Source organism: Oncorhynchus kisutch, linkage group LG11 (assembly GCF_002021735.2).
Source record: "Oncorhynchus kisutch isolate 150728-3 linkage group LG11, Okis_V2, whole genome shotgun sequence".
Taxonomy (NCBI): Eukaryota; Metazoa; Chordata; class Actinopteri; order Salmoniformes; family Salmonidae; genus Oncorhynchus; species Oncorhynchus kisutch.
The window spans coordinates 60,009,720-60,029,490 of record NC_034184.2 but is presented as its reverse complement, the minus strand read 5'-3'; the positions used below and the strand labels follow the sequence as shown (position 1 = coordinate 60,029,490).

Genomic DNA, 19,771 nt, shown 5'->3' with positions numbered 1-19,771 from the left:
GATTTTTTAAAGAATTTATGAAAGAGATTGGTGTGTTTTTCACTATCCTAATCATGTCATAGGGTTGTTCAATGATAGACGTATTTGTTTGAAATCTATCACTTGATGGTTTAATTTCAGAGATACAATCAGTTTTATTTCAAAATGCTATCTATCCACCTCACTCTCAGAGAAATAAGTATAAGTAGACAGTCAAACATAACAAATAACTACATTTGCAATAAAGAACTGTACAAACGATACAATAAATAGCCAAAAGTATATGATATTCCTGTGGGGACTTGCTTCCTGTCAGCCACAAGAGTATTAGTGAGGTCGGGCACTGATGTTGGGCAATTAGGCCTGGTTCGCAGTCGACATTCCAATTCATCCCAAAGTTGTTTAATGGAGTTGAGGTCAGGGCTCTGTGCAGGCCAGTCAAGTACTTCCACACCGATTTTGACAAACCATTTCTGTATGGATCTCGCTTTGTGCACAGGAGCATTGTCATGCTGAAACAGGAAAGGGCCTTCCCCAATCTGTTGCCACAAAGTTGGAAGCACAGAATCGTCTAGAATGTCATTGTATGCTGTAGCGTTAAGATTTCCCTTCACTGGAACTAAGGGGCCTAGTCCGAACAATGAAAAACAACCCCAGACCATTAATCCTCCTCCCCCAAACTTAACAGTTGACACTATGGATTTAAGCAGGTAGCGTTCTCCTGGGTTCCACCAAACCCAGATATGTCAGTTGGACTGCCAGATGGTGAAGCATGATTCATCACTCCAGAGAACGCATTTCCACTGCTCCAGAGTCCAATGGCGGTGAGCTTTACACCACTCCAGCCGACGCTTGGCATTGAGCGTGGTGATGTTAGGCTTGTGTGCGGCTGCTTGGCCATGCGGCTGCTTGGCCAACCCAGCTTCCCACAAACAGTTTTTGTGCTGACGTTGCTTCCAGAGGCAGTTTGGAACTCAATAGTGAGTGTTGCAACCAAGGACAGATGATTGTTACGCGCTCTATGCTTCAGCGCTTGGCGGTCCTTTTCTGTGAGCTTATGTGGCCTACTACTTTGCGGCTGAGCCATTGTTGCTCCTAGATGTTTACACTTCATAATAACAGCACTGACAGTGCCTTCGTAAAGTATTCAGACCCCTTGACCTTTTCCACATTTTGTTACATTACAGCCTTATTCTACAATGGATGAAATAATTTCTCCCCCTCATCAATCTACACACAATACCCCATAATGACAAAGGAAAAAGTGTTTTTTAGACATTTTTGCAAATGTATTGATAATAAAAAACTATCACATTTACTCAGTACTTTTTTGAAGCTGCTTTGGCAGTGATTACAGCCTCGAGTCTTCTTGGCACATCTGTATTTTGGGAGTTTCTCCCATTCTTCTCTGCAGATCCTCTCAAGCTCTGTCAGGTTGGATGGGGAGCGTTGCTGCACAGCTATTTTCAGGTCTCTTCAGAGATGTTAGATTGGGTTCAATTCCGGGCTCTGGCTGGGCCACTCAAGGACATTCAGGTTCTTGTCCACTTGCCACTCCCGCGTTGTCTTGGCTGTGTGCTTAGGGTCATTGTCCTGTTGGAAGTTGAACCTTTCATCCCAATGCTCTGGAGCAGGCTTTCATCAAGGATCTCTCTGTACTTTGCTCCGTTCATCTTTGCCTTGATCCTGACTAGTCTCCCAGTCCCGGCTGCTGAAAAACATCCCCACAACATGATGATGCCACCACCATGCTTCACTGCTTGGCATTCAGGTCAAAGAGTTCACTCTTGGTTTCATCAAACCAGAGAATCTTGTTTCTCATCTTCTGAGTCTTTAGGTGCCTTTTGGCAAACTCCAAGCAGGCTGTCATGTGCCTTTTACTGAGGAGTGGCTTCCGTCTGGCCACTCTACCATAAAGCAGTGGTGGGAAAAAGTACCGTATTGTCATACTTGAGTAAAAGTAAAGATACCTTAATAGGAAATGACTCAAGTAAAAGTGAAAGTCACCCAGTAAAATAGTACTTGAGTAAAAGTAAAAAGTATTTGGTTTTTAATATACTGAAGTATCAAAAGTAAAAATATAAATATTTTCAAATTCCTGATATTAAGCAAACCGGTCAGCACTATTTTCCTATTTTTTAAATAACGGATAGCCAGGGGCTATCTCCAACACTCAGACATAATTTACAAATGAAGCATGTGTGTTTAGTGAGTCTGCCAGATCAGAGGCAGTAGGGATGACCAGGGATGTTTCTTTATGAATGCATAACCTGGACCATTTCACTGTCCTGCTAAGCATTCAAAATGTAATGAGTACTTTTGGGTGTCAGGAAACATTTATGGAGTAAAAAGTACTTTATTTTCTTTAGGAATGTAGTGATGTAAAAGTTGTCAAAAATATAAATAGTAAAGTACAGATACCCCAAAAAACTACTTAAGTAGTACTTTAAAGTATATTGACTAAAGTTCTTTATGCCACTGCCATAAAGGCCTGATTGGTGGAGTGCTGCAGAGAAGGTTGTCCTTCTGGAAGGTTCTCCCATCTCCACAGAGGAACTATAGAGCTCTGTCAGAGTGACCATCAGGTTCTTGGTCACCTCCCTGAGGCTCTAGGAAGAGTCTTGGTGGTTCCAAACTTCTTTCATTTGAGAATGATGGAGGCCACTGTGTTCTTGGGGATCTTCAATGCTGTAGACATTTTTTGATACCCTTCCCCAGATCTGTGCCTCGACACAATCCTGTCAATTCCTTCGACCTTATGGCTTGGTTTTTGCTCTGACATGCACTGTCAACTGTGGGACCTTTTATATAGACTGGTGTGTGCCTTTCCAATCAATTGAATTTACCACAGGTCGACTCCAATCAAGTTGTAGAAACATCTCAAGGATGGTCAATGGAAACAGGATATACCTGAGATCAATTTCGAGTCTCATAGGGTCTGAATACTTATGCAAATTATATTATTCTTATTATTTTTTTAATACATTTGCAAAAATGTCAACTGGTTTCACTCTGTCATTATGGGGTATTGTGTGTAGATTGCTGAGGGGGAAAAAAAATGTAATCAATTTTAGAGTAAGGCTGCAACGTAACAAAATATGGAAAAAGTCAAGGTGTCTGAATACTTCCCGAAGGCACTGTACAGTTGACTGGGGCAGCTCTAGCAGGGCAGAAATTTGACAGACTGACTTGCCGGAAAGGTGGCATCCTATGCTGGTGCCACGTTCCAAGTCACTTAGCTCTTCAGTACAGGCCATTCTACTGCCAATGTTTGTCTATGGAGATTGCATAGCTATTTGCAATTTTTTGGTTTTGTTTACACCTGTCAGCAACGGGTGAGGCTGAAAGAGCCAAATCCACAAATTTTAAGGGTTGTCCACGCTCATTCAATTGAATTTGTATTAATCAATAGAGTAATGAGCTATGTATGTAAAACATGTGCTTTTGACATTTTAGTCAGTTAGCAGATGCTCTTATCCAGTGTGACTTACAGCTAGTGCATTCATCTTAAGATAGCTAGGTGAGAGAACCACATATAGTAAAATATACATTACACGAACATTCCATTCCAGCTAAACAATGGATGTCTTGCAAAAAAATACATTTTAATACACACCCTAAAATATATGAATTAAATCTGAGAACAGTCATATTTTACACACACATGAAGGTACCCATAAGCAATCATTTTGGGGGGAAAAACACAAATGTGGAGGTAGAATTTTGGAAATAAACTCTTTATAGGGATAGGGTGCCATTTGGGACATACTCGATGACAGAAACAGAGGTCAAAGGTGCCTGTGCTAACATCCTTAACAGACTGGTTGCAAATGAGAATTCAATCATACCTAGGTTTTAATATGTACCAGACACTGGGCAAAGAAGATTGTTGCCATACTTTGACAAATGGTTGCAGTGGTTCCCCAGCCCTGTGGACCTAAATTAGATGTATTTTTTTTTATTACTTAGGTCACTTACCATGGTGCAGCAAGTTGACCTCTCTCTCTTGCTTGTGAAGGTTAATTGATTCTCGGGAGTTACAAATTCATAAGCTGGAAAAGAGATGGAGGAAGAGAGAGAGAGAGGGATGGAGGGGAAAGATACCTGGGCTCAATTTCCAGATGCTGGCCTAACAAGAGAGTGTGTGGAGGAAACCCGTGTTGTGGTTTAATCAACCGTTTGTTGATTTCATCAATTGCTTCACCTCAAAAGTTTCTCATTTTCTACAGAAGAATACACTTGAAAGCACATTACGAATTTTAAGACACTTCATCCGTGCGTTAATCTGTGCGAAGATGCACTGGGGGAGAATGAAGGTAACTAACCCCCCAGTCTACGCCAACCCATCTGGATAGAATGCATTCAAGTTAACCGCCAATTGGTGTTTTGCATAGAGGATACATGACATTGTTTCTACGAATATGAACACTGACTGCTTGTAGTTAAATGTATCCATTGATGAAGTCCAACTTTACTTACTGTAAATGAGCTCCTTGGCTCGTTTGGGCAGTTAATGACTTCTTTTGCTGACGATGGCAATTAATTATGCTTAGATTAGACACCTCCGCTACACTGTATTGCCATTCTGAGTTTCTTCCTGCAAAAGAGGCAAAGAATTATGTCAAGCTGTTTTGCTGTCATTGGCAACTTTCAACGGGGGACGGGTAATTTTGAAATGGCATTTTTGCCCCCCCCCCCAGTTGTATCAGTGGAATGTAATACCGAACAAGGCACGTTGTGCTCTAGGTGCTTGTGGACGTTTTACATATGGGTGGTCCCGGGAATCAAACCCGGTGCCCTGGCATTACAAGCGCCATGCTCTACCAACTGTGTTACACGGAATGAGTTTGACACCTCTGCCCTATATAGTGCACTACTTTTGGCCAGAGCGCTAGTCAAAAGTTGTGCACTATATAGGGAAACAGGGTGTCATTCTTAGTTCCAGCGAGCTGTTGATCGTCCCTCTTGTCCCAGCGTTGATTTAATTTGGGCTCCTGGCCCCTTGTAGCCGTCTGCCGCGCGTACATCTGAATGATATCCTTTACTTAATGATTCATGTGAAATGAAAGTATGTTTGAACATACATTTGTAAGTATGAGTGGCCCTGTCGGGCAGAACTAATGGTCCTCTTTCACGCAGTTCATATTTCCATGGAGAGTTCATCTCTCTCCTGTGTTGTGCTACAAAGCCCGTAGACATATAATTGGTTTGTGGTAAATGTCCTTACCTGGACCCCACAGCGTGGAAAGTGTACTTTCTAGACTAGGGTTGCAAGTAGCCTAGTGGTTAAGAGTGTTGGGCCGGTAACTGAAACGTCATTGGTTCAAATCCTTGAGCCAACTAGGTGAAAACCCTGCCGATGTGCCCTTTCGCAAGGCACTTAACCTGAATTGTTCCTGTGAGTCACTCTGGATAAGAGTGTCTGTGAAAGGACAAATGTAGATTATGTGCAAGGCGCTAGCGGTCTTCAATTGCACTGACAGCGCAATAAATACAAAACATCCTATGCAAATGACTAGAGCTTGAAAAATTGTTGAGAGGGATACATTTGACTACTTACATTCTGTAAGGCTTTTATTACAGCCACAGGGACAGCCTTATACAGTCCCAGACTCAGGTACACACACACAGGCCATCGAGTAACAGTCATAAAAGCCATTTATTGACTAGGAACAACAGCTGGAAAACGCGTTCGCTTTCAATCTAAGTAAACTGTGACTCGCGAGGGGCTACTTTTGTCGTGTATTTTACTTGTTCTTTTGTAAAAAAAATAACATGGTTTTATGGAAGTGAAGGGTGAGCGTGTGATTGTGGACTAGCCTGAGTATTGGAATAACCTACCTGATGACTTTACTGCGGAGGCCTCTGTGCCTGCTGGCCTGCTCTCTGCTCTGTGTCTCCGTGTGTGCTGGGACCTGCTGGCCAGGAGAGTTTACATGTGAACAGGGCTGGTGTGTGTCTGAGGACCATGTGTGTGACTTCACTGACTACTGTGGGGATGGCAGCGATGAGAGAAATTGTGAGTATACAGCTCAATGAGTCAGTGATTTACATTCATAGTTTGTCTTTCCGTTATTGTTGATTTACAGACTACTGTTGAATCATTGATTATTCAGCTAAAGAATAAACCACTAATTAGGGGGTGTGTGTATGTAAATTTGGAATTGTGTGATAAGATTAACGTTCTGAGATTATGCGTAAAACCTATATAACATGTAAAAGTAGCCTCCATCTTTGAGGGGACACAGATAAAGATTATTTGATCAGAGATTGTATGTGCTGTGTCATGACTGTCTTACCAAACAACACTTCAAACTGAACATTATGAAAATCAAACCCTGTGTTCAGTTTTCTCAATCTAAACACAGCCCTACAGAAGAGAACATAGCACTGTCCAAAAACTAATTTGAACTGTGAGCTGAAAAGATATTTGAAGAGGTCTTTGATTCTATTTTTGACGATATTTGTCCCTTCAGATATGAAAAACATGAGAAGGTTTTCCACGCTTCGTTCCTAGAAACCTAGAATCACCTCTATCTCAGAGCAATTTAAATTCTTAGTGTTCATCACATAGATAGTCCTTATTTCACAGACTACTGTTGAATCTGTTGAATATATATATATATATATATATATATATATATATATATATATATATATTAAAAATTACCATTATATGGTTACATGAAATGAGGAGATTTCCTGTGCTTTGCACCAATGGAAATTCACAGAATGTTTACCACATGCACATGTTCTAACACCTAGGCTGGCAAACCACATGACTACCTAGAGTAGCCCTAGTAAAGACACAGACAGACAGCTCAATATTTATGGTACTAGTCCTACACTGCTTCAGCTCCATGCATTCCAATATGGCTGAGTCCCAAATGGCACCCTAGTCCCCTAAATAGTGTATTACTTTTGACCATGGCCCATAGGGCTCTGGTCAAAAGTACTGTAGTGCACTACATAGGGAATAGGTTGCCATTTGGAACACATCCTATGTCTTTAGAGATACTTTGGCTATGTACAGCCATTTAGCTCTGTACAGCCATTTAGCTCTCCCACCTCTCCCTGAGTTTTATTCACAAGGGTCCCTCACTGACCCTAAGGCTACGGGTATGTTGACTTCCGCCCCATGTGTCTCCTGGTCGCTGCCGGCTGCGACAGAGCCTGGACTCAAACCAGGATCTCTAGTAGCACAGCTAGCAATCTCGATGCAGTGCAATCGGGAGGCCAACACTGCAGTTTTGACATAGGGCCGTAAAGTAGCACTTTAGGGAGCATAAGCAGATCTGCTAAACAAATGGTTCTTTATGATGCCTACAATACAACCTACAGTGGAACCCTGCACCTCAGAGGGCTCTTAAACTACTATGTAGTCCATAGGGCTGTGGTCAAAAGTAGTGCACTACTGTATATAGGGAATAGGGTACCATTTGGGGGACAGCCTCACGGTGTCCAATGGCCGACCTGCTGTGTTCTGTATTTATGAATGTTCTTGGTGGTTATAATATTTTTTGGGGGGTGAAGGTTCTGGATACACTAGGTGTGACTTTGAGCAGGGGTTCTGTGACCTGTTACCCAGCTCGGAAACACACTTAGGATGGACCAGAAGAACAGGGTTCAACACCACCGGACCCAAACACGACCACAACAACCAATCAGGTACCGCAATGATGAACTCAGAATTTCAGAAGCTACTTTGGTAAATGATTTGGGCCATTCTGGAACATGATGCACAGATTTGCCAACTCCAAGTACACGAGCACTCAAGAACATTGGACATTTTATAAGATTCTTTCTAGTTCTTTTTACTATCTCTCTCTCTCTCGCTCCTCCAGCTCATTACCTGGCTCTGTGGCCTGTGACAGGAGAGACAGCACAGGCTTACTTGAGGAGTCCTGTGTTCCTGCCCTCAAAGACATGCTGGGTAAAACACAGCTTTAATAACACCCGGTTAATCCTGCCATTGTGTTAACTGGCTGTCACCCTCCTTTACTGACATGCCACATGTCCTCCCCTCTACAGGTGACCTTCTATCACCATGTGGGGGTGGTGAGTGGGTCTTTACAGGTCCTGACCCAAAAATACCCGCTAGGTTGGAGCCACTCGGCGTGGAACCGGTCAAAAACACAGGCACACACATGGCTACGGACAGTGATACCTTTCACCAGTGCTCACCAATTCCAGGTCTGTATCAACCTGCCTCACAACTTTCCCCTGTCATTCACAATCACAAACCATACAGTTAACTGGCTGTACCGTTTGGTAGGTCATATAATGCATGACTAAGGTATGTGGACACCTGCTAGTCCAACACTCATTCCAAAATCATGGGCATTAATATGGAGTTGGTCCCCCCCTTTGCTGCTATAACAGCCTCCACTCTTCTGGGAAGGCTTTCCACTAGATGTTAGAACATTGCTGCGGGGACTTGCTTTCTTTCAGCCACAAGAGCATTAGTGAGATCAGGCGCTGATGTTGGGCGATTAGGTCTGGCTCGCAGTCGGCATTCCAAATCATCCCAAAGGTCTTCGATGGGTTTGAGGTCAGGGCTCTGTGCAGGCCAGTCAAGTACTTCCACACCGATCTCGACAAACCATTTCTGTATGGACCTCGCTTTGTGCATATGGGGCATTGTCATGCTGAAACAGGAAAGGGCCTTCCCCAATCTGTTGCCACAAAGTTGGAAACACAGAATCATCTAGAATGTCATTGTATGCTGTAGTGTTAAGATTTCCCTTCACTGGAACTAAGGGCCCTAGCCCAAACCATGAAAAACAGCCCCAGATCATTATTTCTCCTCCACCACACTTTAGTGTTGGCACTATGCATTTGAGCAGGTAGCGTTCTCCTGGCATCCACCAAACCCAGATTGATCCGTTTGGACTGCCAGATGGTGAAGTGTGATTCATCACTCCAGAGAACGCAATTCCACTGCTCCAGAGTCCAATGGTGGCGAGCTTTACACCACTCCAGACGACACTTGGCATTGCGCATGGTGACCTTAGGCTTGTGTGTGGCTGCTCGGCCATGGAAACCCATTTCATGAAACTCCGACTAACAGTTCTTGTGCTGACGTTGCTTCCAGAGGCAGTTTGGAACTCGGTAGTGAGTGTTGCAACCAAGGACAGACCATTTTTACGCGCTTTAGCACTCGCCGGTCCCTTTCTGTGAGCTTGTGTGGCCTACCACGTCGCAGCTGAGCCATTGTTGCTCCTAGATGTTTTCACTTGACAGCTCTAACAAGGCAGACATTTGACGAACTGACTTGTTGGAAAGGTGGCATCCTATGACAGTGCCACGTTGAAAGTCACTGAGCACTTCAGTAAGGACGTTTGACTGACAGTGTTTGTCTATGGAGATTGCATGGCGGTGTGCTCAATTTTATACCTGTCAGCAACGGGTGTGAAGTGGTGTCCATATACTTTTGTGCATATATAGTGTACATGCAACCATCAATTGGATTGCAGACATCACAGATCAAGAGCTAACTATCTTGTTGAATGCCCGAGCTGGCAAGGTAAAAATCTGTCATTCTGCCCCTGAGCAAGGCAGTTAGCCCACTGTTCCCCGGGCACCGAAGACATGGATGTAGATTATGGCAGCCCCCCGCACCTCTCTGATTCAGAGGGGTTGGGTTAGGTGCAGAAGACGCATTTCAGTTGAAGGCATTCAGTTGTGCAACTGACTAGGTATCCCCCTGTACCTTTGTCTCTGTTTGTGGTTTTTGCATGTAATTGTCATTTTTGACCGTTGAGGCATAAATCTGTCAGGTATAGCGTGTAGCATTAAATGGGGGTCCAGAGCCTCTTAGATTGTTCTGACCCAAATGGACTCTACTCTAGCCATCTGGACTGAGTTGAAACCTACTAATAGTGTCCTCCTCTGCTCTACAGACACAGTCCGGGTCTCACCACCCTGTTGTCTGGTCCCTCACCCCTTCTGTTATCTTTGTCTCGACCATCTGCTACAGGGACTATCCAGCTCCACATCTCCACAGCTCCAAAATGGCTGAATGATTCATGTAATAGAGGTCAACTCTGCTTGTATGCTGATGCTCAGTTTCACTTTGAGACGCAAATTCATTTTCCGATCATACAGTACATGTCAGGCGATTCAGTTTGATGAAATTAGAGTTTTGAATTATATCGACACAGCGACTTGGAATGGAATCTGTCCAATGATCTGTCCGTCAGGATGAGGGTGATATGCAACATGCATCATCAGTCTCTTGTTGACAGAAATATGAAAGGTTGAGTCATAGCATAATGCTGATGTGGGTATGACACAAGCCATTGATTCATGTAGTCATAAATCAGTCCTAATCAGATGAGTTGTAAAAAACTCCACTGTGGAAGATGTAGCCTGTGGACTTTGAACAGAACAATGGCGAATTAGGCTGATAGCGGAGACAGGAAGAGAGATAAAGGCTTGGTCAGATGAACACAGTCCTAAGATGCCTTAGCTAAGTGCACTATTAACCATACACACTGGTGGACACAAGTGCGCATGAACACCACACATACACAGTGGCATGTCCAGAACATTTTTGAATAGGGTGGCCAAGGTGGGGCACAGACCCAGTCGAGGGGGGGGGGGGCAATAACATTTTGAACCTTAATCGATGGAGGGTGGAATTTTTGTTCTATATAATTATGATGTTTCAACACATGAAATGCTTCAGCATAGGTTTGGCCACCCCTAAACTTTTCCTCTTCAAATAAATCATAAATCAATTCCAAAAGTCTTGTTACAGTGCTTGCACTCAAGGTCAGGATTTTATATAAGGGAATTAGCATACAGCAGGAAATCCACTGGAAAGTGCCATCCAGAGTGCAAATTATACCGTGACATTCGGGAGTCTCTTTTTCATGGGACCTCCCATATATGGCCTTTATAGTAAAGACACATAATTTAACTGTAAAAATGTATTACCTTTTAATGTGTCAATTAACACAACCAGTCATAATGTTTTTATCTGGTTGTCAAACAAATCACTTCAAAAGGAGATTAAGTAGGTTACCTGCGCACGTTCGTGCACTTCAAAACAAGGCCAGCATGCGAATGGTGCGCTGTGCACCTGCCATTTTGACTGGAAAGGGACATCTATTACAACCACCATCATCTTAAAGGCCCACCTCAGAGGAAGATGCCCCACCTATTTCAAGTCATTCCTGTCCTAGAGCGGATATTATCCTAGAGGTGAAAGCACCATCAGTTAAGACGGGCTCCTTTACTGTCAGGTGAAAATAACTATTTCAGAAAAAGACTACCAGTCTACCTGTCAGGAGATGAGTCTCAGCTAAACCGTGCCTATACAACCTTTTGACATGTTGAGGGTTGACGTTTGTCTGACTCTTGCTGTTTGATAAATCCAGTGATACCATGTCGTATTCGTAATGTCATTCATATTTGGACATGCTATATTCTTTGTTCTCTCTTATAATTTCAGGAAGCTAGCTAGCTATACACTGGGTGTACAACATATTAGGAACACCTGCTCTTTCCATGATATAGACTGACCAGGAGAATCTAGGTGAAAGCTACGATCCCTTTTTAATGTCTCCTGTTAAATCCACTTCAATCAGTGTAAATAAAAGTGAGGAGACAGGTTCAAGAAGGATTTTTAAGCCTCGAGACAATTGAGACATGAGCTGTGTTCAAATACTCATACTAACCGCACTAACCGTACTATTCGTGACGTAAATTGAGCATGTAGTATGCTTATTGGTCATAGTATGGAGATGGTTAGTATCCAAAAGTTCCAAAAATACGAAGTATTTTTTTTTATTTTTTATTTTACCTTTATTTACAAGAGGACACTATTTCCATCCATGACGCAATTCTTCAGAAAATGGGCCTGGCTTCGCAATGTTTTCAGATTTGAAGAGCATGGTGGAAAATATGCAGCTGAAGTCCGACAAGAGCGGATACATATTCATTGCTTTAACTAATTATGACAAATGTTAAGAAAATGTTGAGCAATGTGATAAAGTCATAACTTTTCAGATGAGTTCCCGTTACACATTATGTTGACTGACAATTTGTTAGCTACGCTAGCCTTACGAACCACAAAGCATGGCATTACAGCTGTTGCTTGTATGTACTGGTATGTTAGCGAGCTACCTAATGTTAGTTGCCTACTAATACTTTGAACTTGCCGGTAAAACTATATGCTATCTAACTATCCAATGTTTATTGACTTGATTATTCATGTCATTCTTAGCTTAGCTAAACCGTATAGTCAAAGCCATTTGGGGTTTACTACCATTTTATTTGGGCATTTTTATTTTTAAGAAATGTGGTGGGTACTCTCTTCATTCGCAGGACTTTATCCTGCTAACTGTTCCAAATGTCCGAACTGAATTTTGTAAAAGGGCTTTTATGTACTCTGCGCCATCGGCTTGGAACGCCTTACAAAATACTTTTAAACTGGAAGAACTTGTTCCGATTGGTGTTTTTAAATCACTGATGAAGGATTTTGAGGCTGATTCCCTGACCTGTCAATGTTTTTAATTAGCTGTTTTATGATTTTGTTATACTCTTGTGAATTCTATGGTTTTTACTAGATTACTTGTAGTTTTTTATGTTGTCTGTCTGTAATTGTGTCATGACTTGGTGCATCTTGGCCAGGACGCTCTTGAAAAAGAGATTTCAAATCTCAATGAGCCCTTACTGGTTAAATAAAGGTTAAATAAAATACAAAATAGTCATTGTCTGTTCTCAATGGGCATGGTTAAAAAGTCGTAAGATGTCTAGCTAGTCATTTGTTATGCTAACAAGCTAGCAAGAAGTTGCATAGCAACAGCATCAACTTTCAGTAGACAGGCGAAGCGCTAGTACACAACTAAAAGGATACAGTTAGTTTACAGTATACTAAAATGAACTATTAGTATGTGGATATACTCATTAAGTGTGTAGTATACAGTATGTTGGTACAAAGTCATAATTTTCTGTCACACCTGCTCCCGCTCTCCCTCTCTGGCACTCAAGGGCGCCAGGCTGCCCTTCATTACACACACCTGTCAACATCATTACGCGCATCAGCGCTCACTGGACTCACATGGACTACTTCACTTTGTTGATTGACTTCTCTATTTCTGTCTGCTCCTCACTTTGTTCCCCGTGTCTGCATTATTGTCATTTCCGTTTCCCCTGTCCAGACGCTGTTCATATTCTGTTCCTGTCCATGGTCATTATGTTCATTCCCTGCACCTGCTTCTCATCTCCAGCATCGATCCTTACAATTTTCTTAAAATCTAATTTTAAACCTAACTCTCACCTTAACCCTAACCTTTACCACACTTCTACCATTAGCCTAAATCTAAACTCAAAAAGCATTTTTTTTCATGAATCTGTACAATATAGCCAATTTTGACTTGGTGGCTGTTTTATCTAGTGGAAACCCAGGTGTAGGCTACATTGAAAAGCTGTTTGGCTCTCAGAGGACAACAGGTGTTTCTGATGATTGAACATTGCAATGCAGGTGGGTGTTAATGGTGCTTTCAAAACAACTTGGAACTCAGAGAAAAAAATAGGTCAAATCATGATGTCAGTGATCTTCAGGTTGGAAAAGCAGAGCTAAAAAAATATGCCATAGTTTCCAACTTGGAATTCTGAGTTGGATGACCGATTTGTCTTGAATGCACTGAGGACGGCATACCATTTAAATAAAACCATGCCCTGAAACAAAATGTTGGCTGAAAAGAATTTGCACATTATCTCATAGGAAAAGGCACTTAAAACTCACGGAAACATTAAAAGTCACACATTCGGATTTGGCACATCAAGCCCAAATATATCATACTTTGACTAAAACGATGACTTATTTGGCCATTTGTCTTTCAACTTCAAAAAGTATTCTACTGATGTGGGCATTTAAAGACATTCAGACTACAGAGTGCCATGTATTAATGGATGCCAAGGGGAGCCAGGCTTCCCCAACAATTTTAACAATACAAAAATAAACAAGCTTATAAATGATTTCTCATTCGTGTCTATCCGTGGTTCATAATTGTCCTTCAATTCGCAAGAGGCTATTTCACCAGAGAAAGCATCTGAGCGAGGCAAACAGCTCCCCTCTGTCTTAGTATCTGTAACCCATGTATCTGATGATGTCTGACCCAAAATAATATGACATGTCACATACTAAGACGGGCGCTGTTTCACTCGTTCGGATGCTTTCTCCAGTGAGATTGAGGCGTCTCGCTGTCGGTGAGCGTCTTGGTCAAAATGATCAATATATTCAGAGATTACCTATCAGAGCTCAGAATTTGTGGGGGGGGGGGGGCTACTGGGGTGGCCAATCAGATTTCAGGGAGGGCTGTGGCCACCCCCTGGACATGCCACTGCACGCACGCACACACACACACTGTATGATGATCCTCTGTCCTGTGTATTACAGGTCATCATTCTAGGGGAGCTCTCTGGTGACAGTGACCCCTCTGAGATCGTGGCCATAGATGACATCTCCTTCAGTGATGGTTGTGTGACTGTCCCTGGTAAGGTCTTCTTCCATACCACCTCACTGTACACACAAATGTCAGGCCATGGCAAGGGTTAAAATGATCAGAATCAGCGTTACACAGTAAAGTATATCCCCTATAGGGCTACATATGAGGAAAACCAAGAAGAGGGGGATATACTGTCGTTGAAATACAAATATCAATACACACAGAATCCTGTTCTGTTCCTGTTGGTATTCTGTAGAGGCAGTTATACATGGCCCGAGCTGTCAGTCATAACTCCAAATGTGGAAATGTTTTTTTTTTTTGCCTAATAAACCTACTGTATTAGGTTGAGGCCTCTTAATCATGAAACAATAAATTCACCCCAAAGTGTGAGCTCACCATCTTAATTTATGGCTGTTGGCATGATGGAGTGGACAAGAGAGACATGTGGCCTTGTGAAACCATAATTCAGGGCTGTGTGTGTGTGTGTGTGTGTGTGTGAGTTAGCTGGACATGGATTTGTGAATGATAGCAGTGAATGTGAGAGGCCCCAGAGCTGCACAGCATTAGAGCAGATCATATTACCTTATGCATTGAGCAAAATACATGTTAAACCTGCTAGAGAAAGATTTCCATAATCTCCGCCTCAGTGAGCTCCTTCAGAGGTAGAGGAGATCAGCAACACTTGGAGAACAAATGGATTTAAATAAAAAAAAACTTTATTGCAATTAATCGTACCAACATGTTTCATATTTGATCCTTCTTTAGGGTTTTTACAGAAATAAGAAGGAATGAGGATTTTGAACGTTTCGAAAAGTGGCCTCAGGGACCAATCACAAAGAATATGCTAATAAAAACATGTGATAGGTTAAAACAGTTGTAGAAAGACCAATTGATTGTGAGTCCATGTTGCACTGACCAATAGAATGTGAAAACACTAAAATAACATCAAACGTTAGGTTGGATGACTTACATGAATCTAACCAATTATTATTAGTGTAGATTGACCAATAGATTGTGATGTTATGTTGTACTGAACAATGGAACATTGTACATTTGTTTTATGTAAGGGGGTTCTATTAATCTTGCCCGGGTGCCCGTGTAGGCATGTTTTGCACCTGGTGAAGTTGATTGCATTCTTTTTGGAACGAGAAGGGCGCTCCTCTCTCCCCGCGTTCACCTGGTGACGTAACGGGCCTTTGGCCGGTTCCATGCGGTTCAGATAATCGAATCCGCCCAATGATAAAGTCAGTTGAGAATAATACCACCTGACAATGTAAACAGACACTCACGACATTACCAATGATAAATAAGGAAAAAGAAGAGAGATGCTTTCTAGAGGAAATCCTTGAGAATGAATTCCTCGCTCATACAGTACCAGTAGGAAATAAATATTTGAAAATGGAATCTATGAAACGTCTCTCTACGCTTTCTAAATGGATTAATAACGCCACCTCTTGGACCCAGGGACATTTTCTCAATACCAATCATTTGCTTCTTTAACATGTCTGGCCACTGGATTTTTTAAATTATCTTCTCTTTTGATCGAGCGTCTGTGTTCAATGATGCTTTCCTTAAAGGATTCAGTTTATCATGGAAACAACATTCTTGGTTTTACAAGTTGTGAAACTGCTCATTTCCGTTCTCTTGCTCTGACAGGGCGATTGTACCATTTGAATGTTTCTTATGAGTTGACAATGAATACGATTACCACACTTAAAATCCCCCCCACTGCTGGGCATCCTGTAAGCCTATTGGACTGGACGATCTTGTGAGGGACAAGCGTTCACCCCTCTATTTATTATATTCCTGGCTTTCTTAGAAGTAACCAGGGGTTTCTCCTTAAATAGATTTTCTTAAAGGGGCACGACTTTGTAAAATATACCCGTGTTTAAATGTAACATTCTTTATAGTACTTGTACACGGGGAGGCAGTGTAGCCTAGTGGTTAGAGTATTGGACTAGTAACCGAAAGGTTGCAAGTTCAAATCCCCGAGCTGACAAGGTACAAAATCTGTCGTTCTGCCCTTGAACAGGCAGTTAACCCACTCTTCCTAGGCCGTCATTGAAAATAAGAATTTGTTCTTAACTGACTTGCCTAGTTAAATAAAGGTAAAAATATACAAGATGGCTTTTTCCTGCTCCTGTTCTGAACCAGTGGGATCTTTCCCGAATGCTCTGTTTTAATTTGACTTCAGCTTCTTGTAGCCATTCCCTTTTGAAAATGCAAATCTTCCAATTTATCCAGCATACGTTGTTTATTCCTTTCTTGTACAACGGGTGGGTCTAATCCTGAATGCCGATTGGTTAAAACTGCATTCTAGCTTGGTACCACCTGCTAAAGCTAAAGGCTTTTCTTCAGAGGTAGGGTGATAGTGGTTTTCATGTAAAAGGATGTTGCAGTCTGTGGGTTTGTTATACAGATCACAGGATAAAACACACATTTTTTTTTGTGTGACCATTATGTCCAAAAAGGTAATCGTTTCAGTGTTATAATTCATAGTAAATTTCAGACATCTAAAATGATCATTTATAAACCTCCAACATTGTAATGTCTCCCTTTGTTATAGTAAAAAAAACATGATCGATATAAACATCTCCAAGTAACAATAATGGGGGAGAAAATAGTTCATGTTAGGGTCCTATAAAAAAACTTTATTCTAGTCTGCCAACAAAAAGATTAGCATAACTATATAAAAGCCATCTTTGTTCCCTTGCCAGTCGAAGGTAGGGCCTATTATTGAAGAAAAATATGTTTTTTTTCAAAACAGAAGAAGCCAGGCTGACGGTGAAGCTTGTGGGGAGGTTGTGTACTGGTCTGGTATCAAGATAGTGTTCTGAAGTCTCCAGGCATTGTTGGTGTGTCATGGTGGTATACAAGGTCTTAATGTCCTAGGAGCACAATATAGTTCCTGGGTTCAACAGGGGAGGCTATAGATGAACACAATGAACTGAGTGCTGTCCTTGATGTATGACTTCAGCTTAGGGACAAACTCTTTAATGTGATGATCTACAAAACTGGAGACCCTTTCTGTGAGTCTACCAAACCGGAGACAACTGGCGTGTCAGGATGGTTAAGAGGCTTGAGGGGGCACTCATTCAGGAGAAACTGTGCAACTTTAGGGGTGATATCTGAATTAAACTCACCCTCCTCGAATAAGAGTCTGAGATCTGTTTGGAATAATCGTGAAGGATATGCGTTCATCTGTTCGTAGAAACAAGAGCCATTAAGTTGTCTTAGAACCTCCTGGTCACGTCTGGATTTGTCCATAACCACAATTGCGCCTCCTTTATCTGCAGGTTTTATGACAACAGAGGCATTCTTCTCAAGTTCACTTTAGTGCCATCTGCTTTTCTTTAGAGATGTTAATAATTTTGTCCTCAGATGCGTTTCCAAATCCAGCTCAGTGAGTCTACACTACAGTACCTTGCAAAAGTATTCATCCCCCTTGGCATTTTTGCTATTTTGTTGCATTACCACCTGTAATTTACATGTATTTTTATTTGGATTTCATATAATGGACAAACACAAAATAGTCCAAATCGGTGAAGTGAAATTTTAAAAATTACTGAGTCAAATGATCTGTCACAAGATCTCAGTATGTATACACCTGTTTTGAAAGGCCCCAGAGTCTGCAACACCAATAAACAAGTGGCAACACAAAGTAAGTGGCACCATGAAGACCAAGAAGCTCTCCAAACAGGTCAGGGACAAAGCTGTGGAGAAGTACAGATCAGAGTTGAGTTATAAAAGAATATCCGAAACTTTGAACATCCCACGGAGCACCATTAAATCCATTATTAAAAAATTGAAAGAACATGGCACCACAAAAAACCTGCCAAGAGAGGGCCGCCCACCAAAACTCACGAACCAGGCAAGGAGGGCATTAATCAGACAGGCAACAAAGAGACCAAAAATAACCTTGAAGGAGCTGCAAAGCTCCACATTGGAGATTGGAGTACTTTAAGCCGTACATTCCACAGAGCTGGGCTTTACGGAAGAGTGGCCAGAAAAAAGACATTGCTTAAATAAAAAAATGTGGGAGACTCCCCAAACATATGGAAGAAGGTACTCTGGTCAGATGAGACTACATTTGAGCTTTTGGCTTTCAAGGAAAGCAGCTGTAATTGCTGCAAAAGGTGGCTCTACAAAGTATTGACTTTGGGGGGGGGGGGGGTGAATAGTTATGCACGCTCAAGTTCTTTTGTGTTTCTTTTTTGTCTTATTTCTTGTTTGTTTCACAATAAAAACTATTTTGCATCTTCAAAGTGGTAGGCATGTATTGTACATAAAATGATACAAACACCCCAAAAATCTATTTTAATTCCAGTTTGTAAGGCAACAAAATAGGAAAAATGCCAAGCGGGGTTGAATACTTTTGCAAGCCACTGTATGTCTCAATTGAGTTACCTCCTTCAATAGTACACATTGTGTGACACTCAGCCTTGGCATATCATCTTTAGTAGTAGCCTACCGACCTTGGATTTGTCTGTGTGCATTGACAATGGAACACAAATCTGTACCCACAAGCCAATGTTTTTGACTTTTTCTTTACACATGATACTACAGCAATATTTCTCAGCACCAAGTACACTATAGCATCTTTACAGTGCGGTTTACGACCAACATAATTCACCCGATAGCATTACGTACCTTTTCTCTGTGTCTATAAAACAAATGGAGGTCATAGGTTCTCCATCGATTTTCCTATTTTACCATCCGCCGGGTGCCTTTGGGCCTTAAAGTCCTCTCTCATGGTTTGATGTGTGTAGAGAGAGAGTCTGTATTGTCGTTTAATGTAACACTCCTAAAGCAGTGCTTTGAGGCGTGGTTCCCTTAGTCTGCCCACCACAGGGCCAGCTACTAGCCTCTAGCACCGGGCCTAGTTTAGCGTGTCTAAGTGGAGGGGGTAGGTCAATGACATCCCAGGCATGCAATCTCTCTGCCTCCATCTGTCTTCTTGCTCCTGTGGTGCCACTTTTAACTGTGTGACTGTGCTATGACTCATCAAGCCTGGGAATTGTCCTGGTCAACCCTAATGGCAAAGACTTAAAAACACACACAATCTGCTAACGCCGGGGCGGGTCCAAGATCCCGACGCTAGTGACTTCATCTTAGTGTCCGTGTTATTTTCTCTCAGGTGTGTCTGGTTGGTCATCTCGACTCCTACTAAACTTTACTGCTTATGAATAATTTCATCATGTTTTAATTAAACACCCTTGAACAGAGCAGAAGAACCTGTGTTATACCAACACTTGTGAAAAGTAGGCTATAGTTTAGTAGCTTGACTTTGATCCATAGCACATGAGATGTTGACATGTCTCTATGAGCTATAA

General features: G+C 41.9%; 1 protein-coding gene across 1 annotated transcript in view; it reads left to right on the top strand.

The window, feature by feature from the left end:
• Positions 1 to 5,633: 5,633 nt before the first annotated feature.
• malrd1 (MAM and LDL receptor class A domain containing 1) overlaps positions 5,634 to 19,771 on the top strand; it is a 115,813-nt gene continuing 101,675 nt past the window's right edge. The window contains exons 1-5 of the mRNA XM_031835982.1: positions 5,634 to 5,998; positions 7,513 to 7,647; positions 7,824 to 7,912; positions 8,011 to 8,172; positions 14,390 to 14,486. Of these exons, the coding sequence (XP_031691842.1) occupies positions 5,824 to 5,998; positions 7,513 to 7,647; positions 7,824 to 7,912; positions 8,011 to 8,172; positions 14,390 to 14,486 (658 nt within the window). The 5' untranslated portion in view covers positions 5,634 to 5,823. The remainder of the gene's footprint in view (positions 5,999 to 7,512; positions 7,648 to 7,823; positions 7,913 to 8,010; positions 8,173 to 14,389; positions 14,487 to 19,771) is intronic.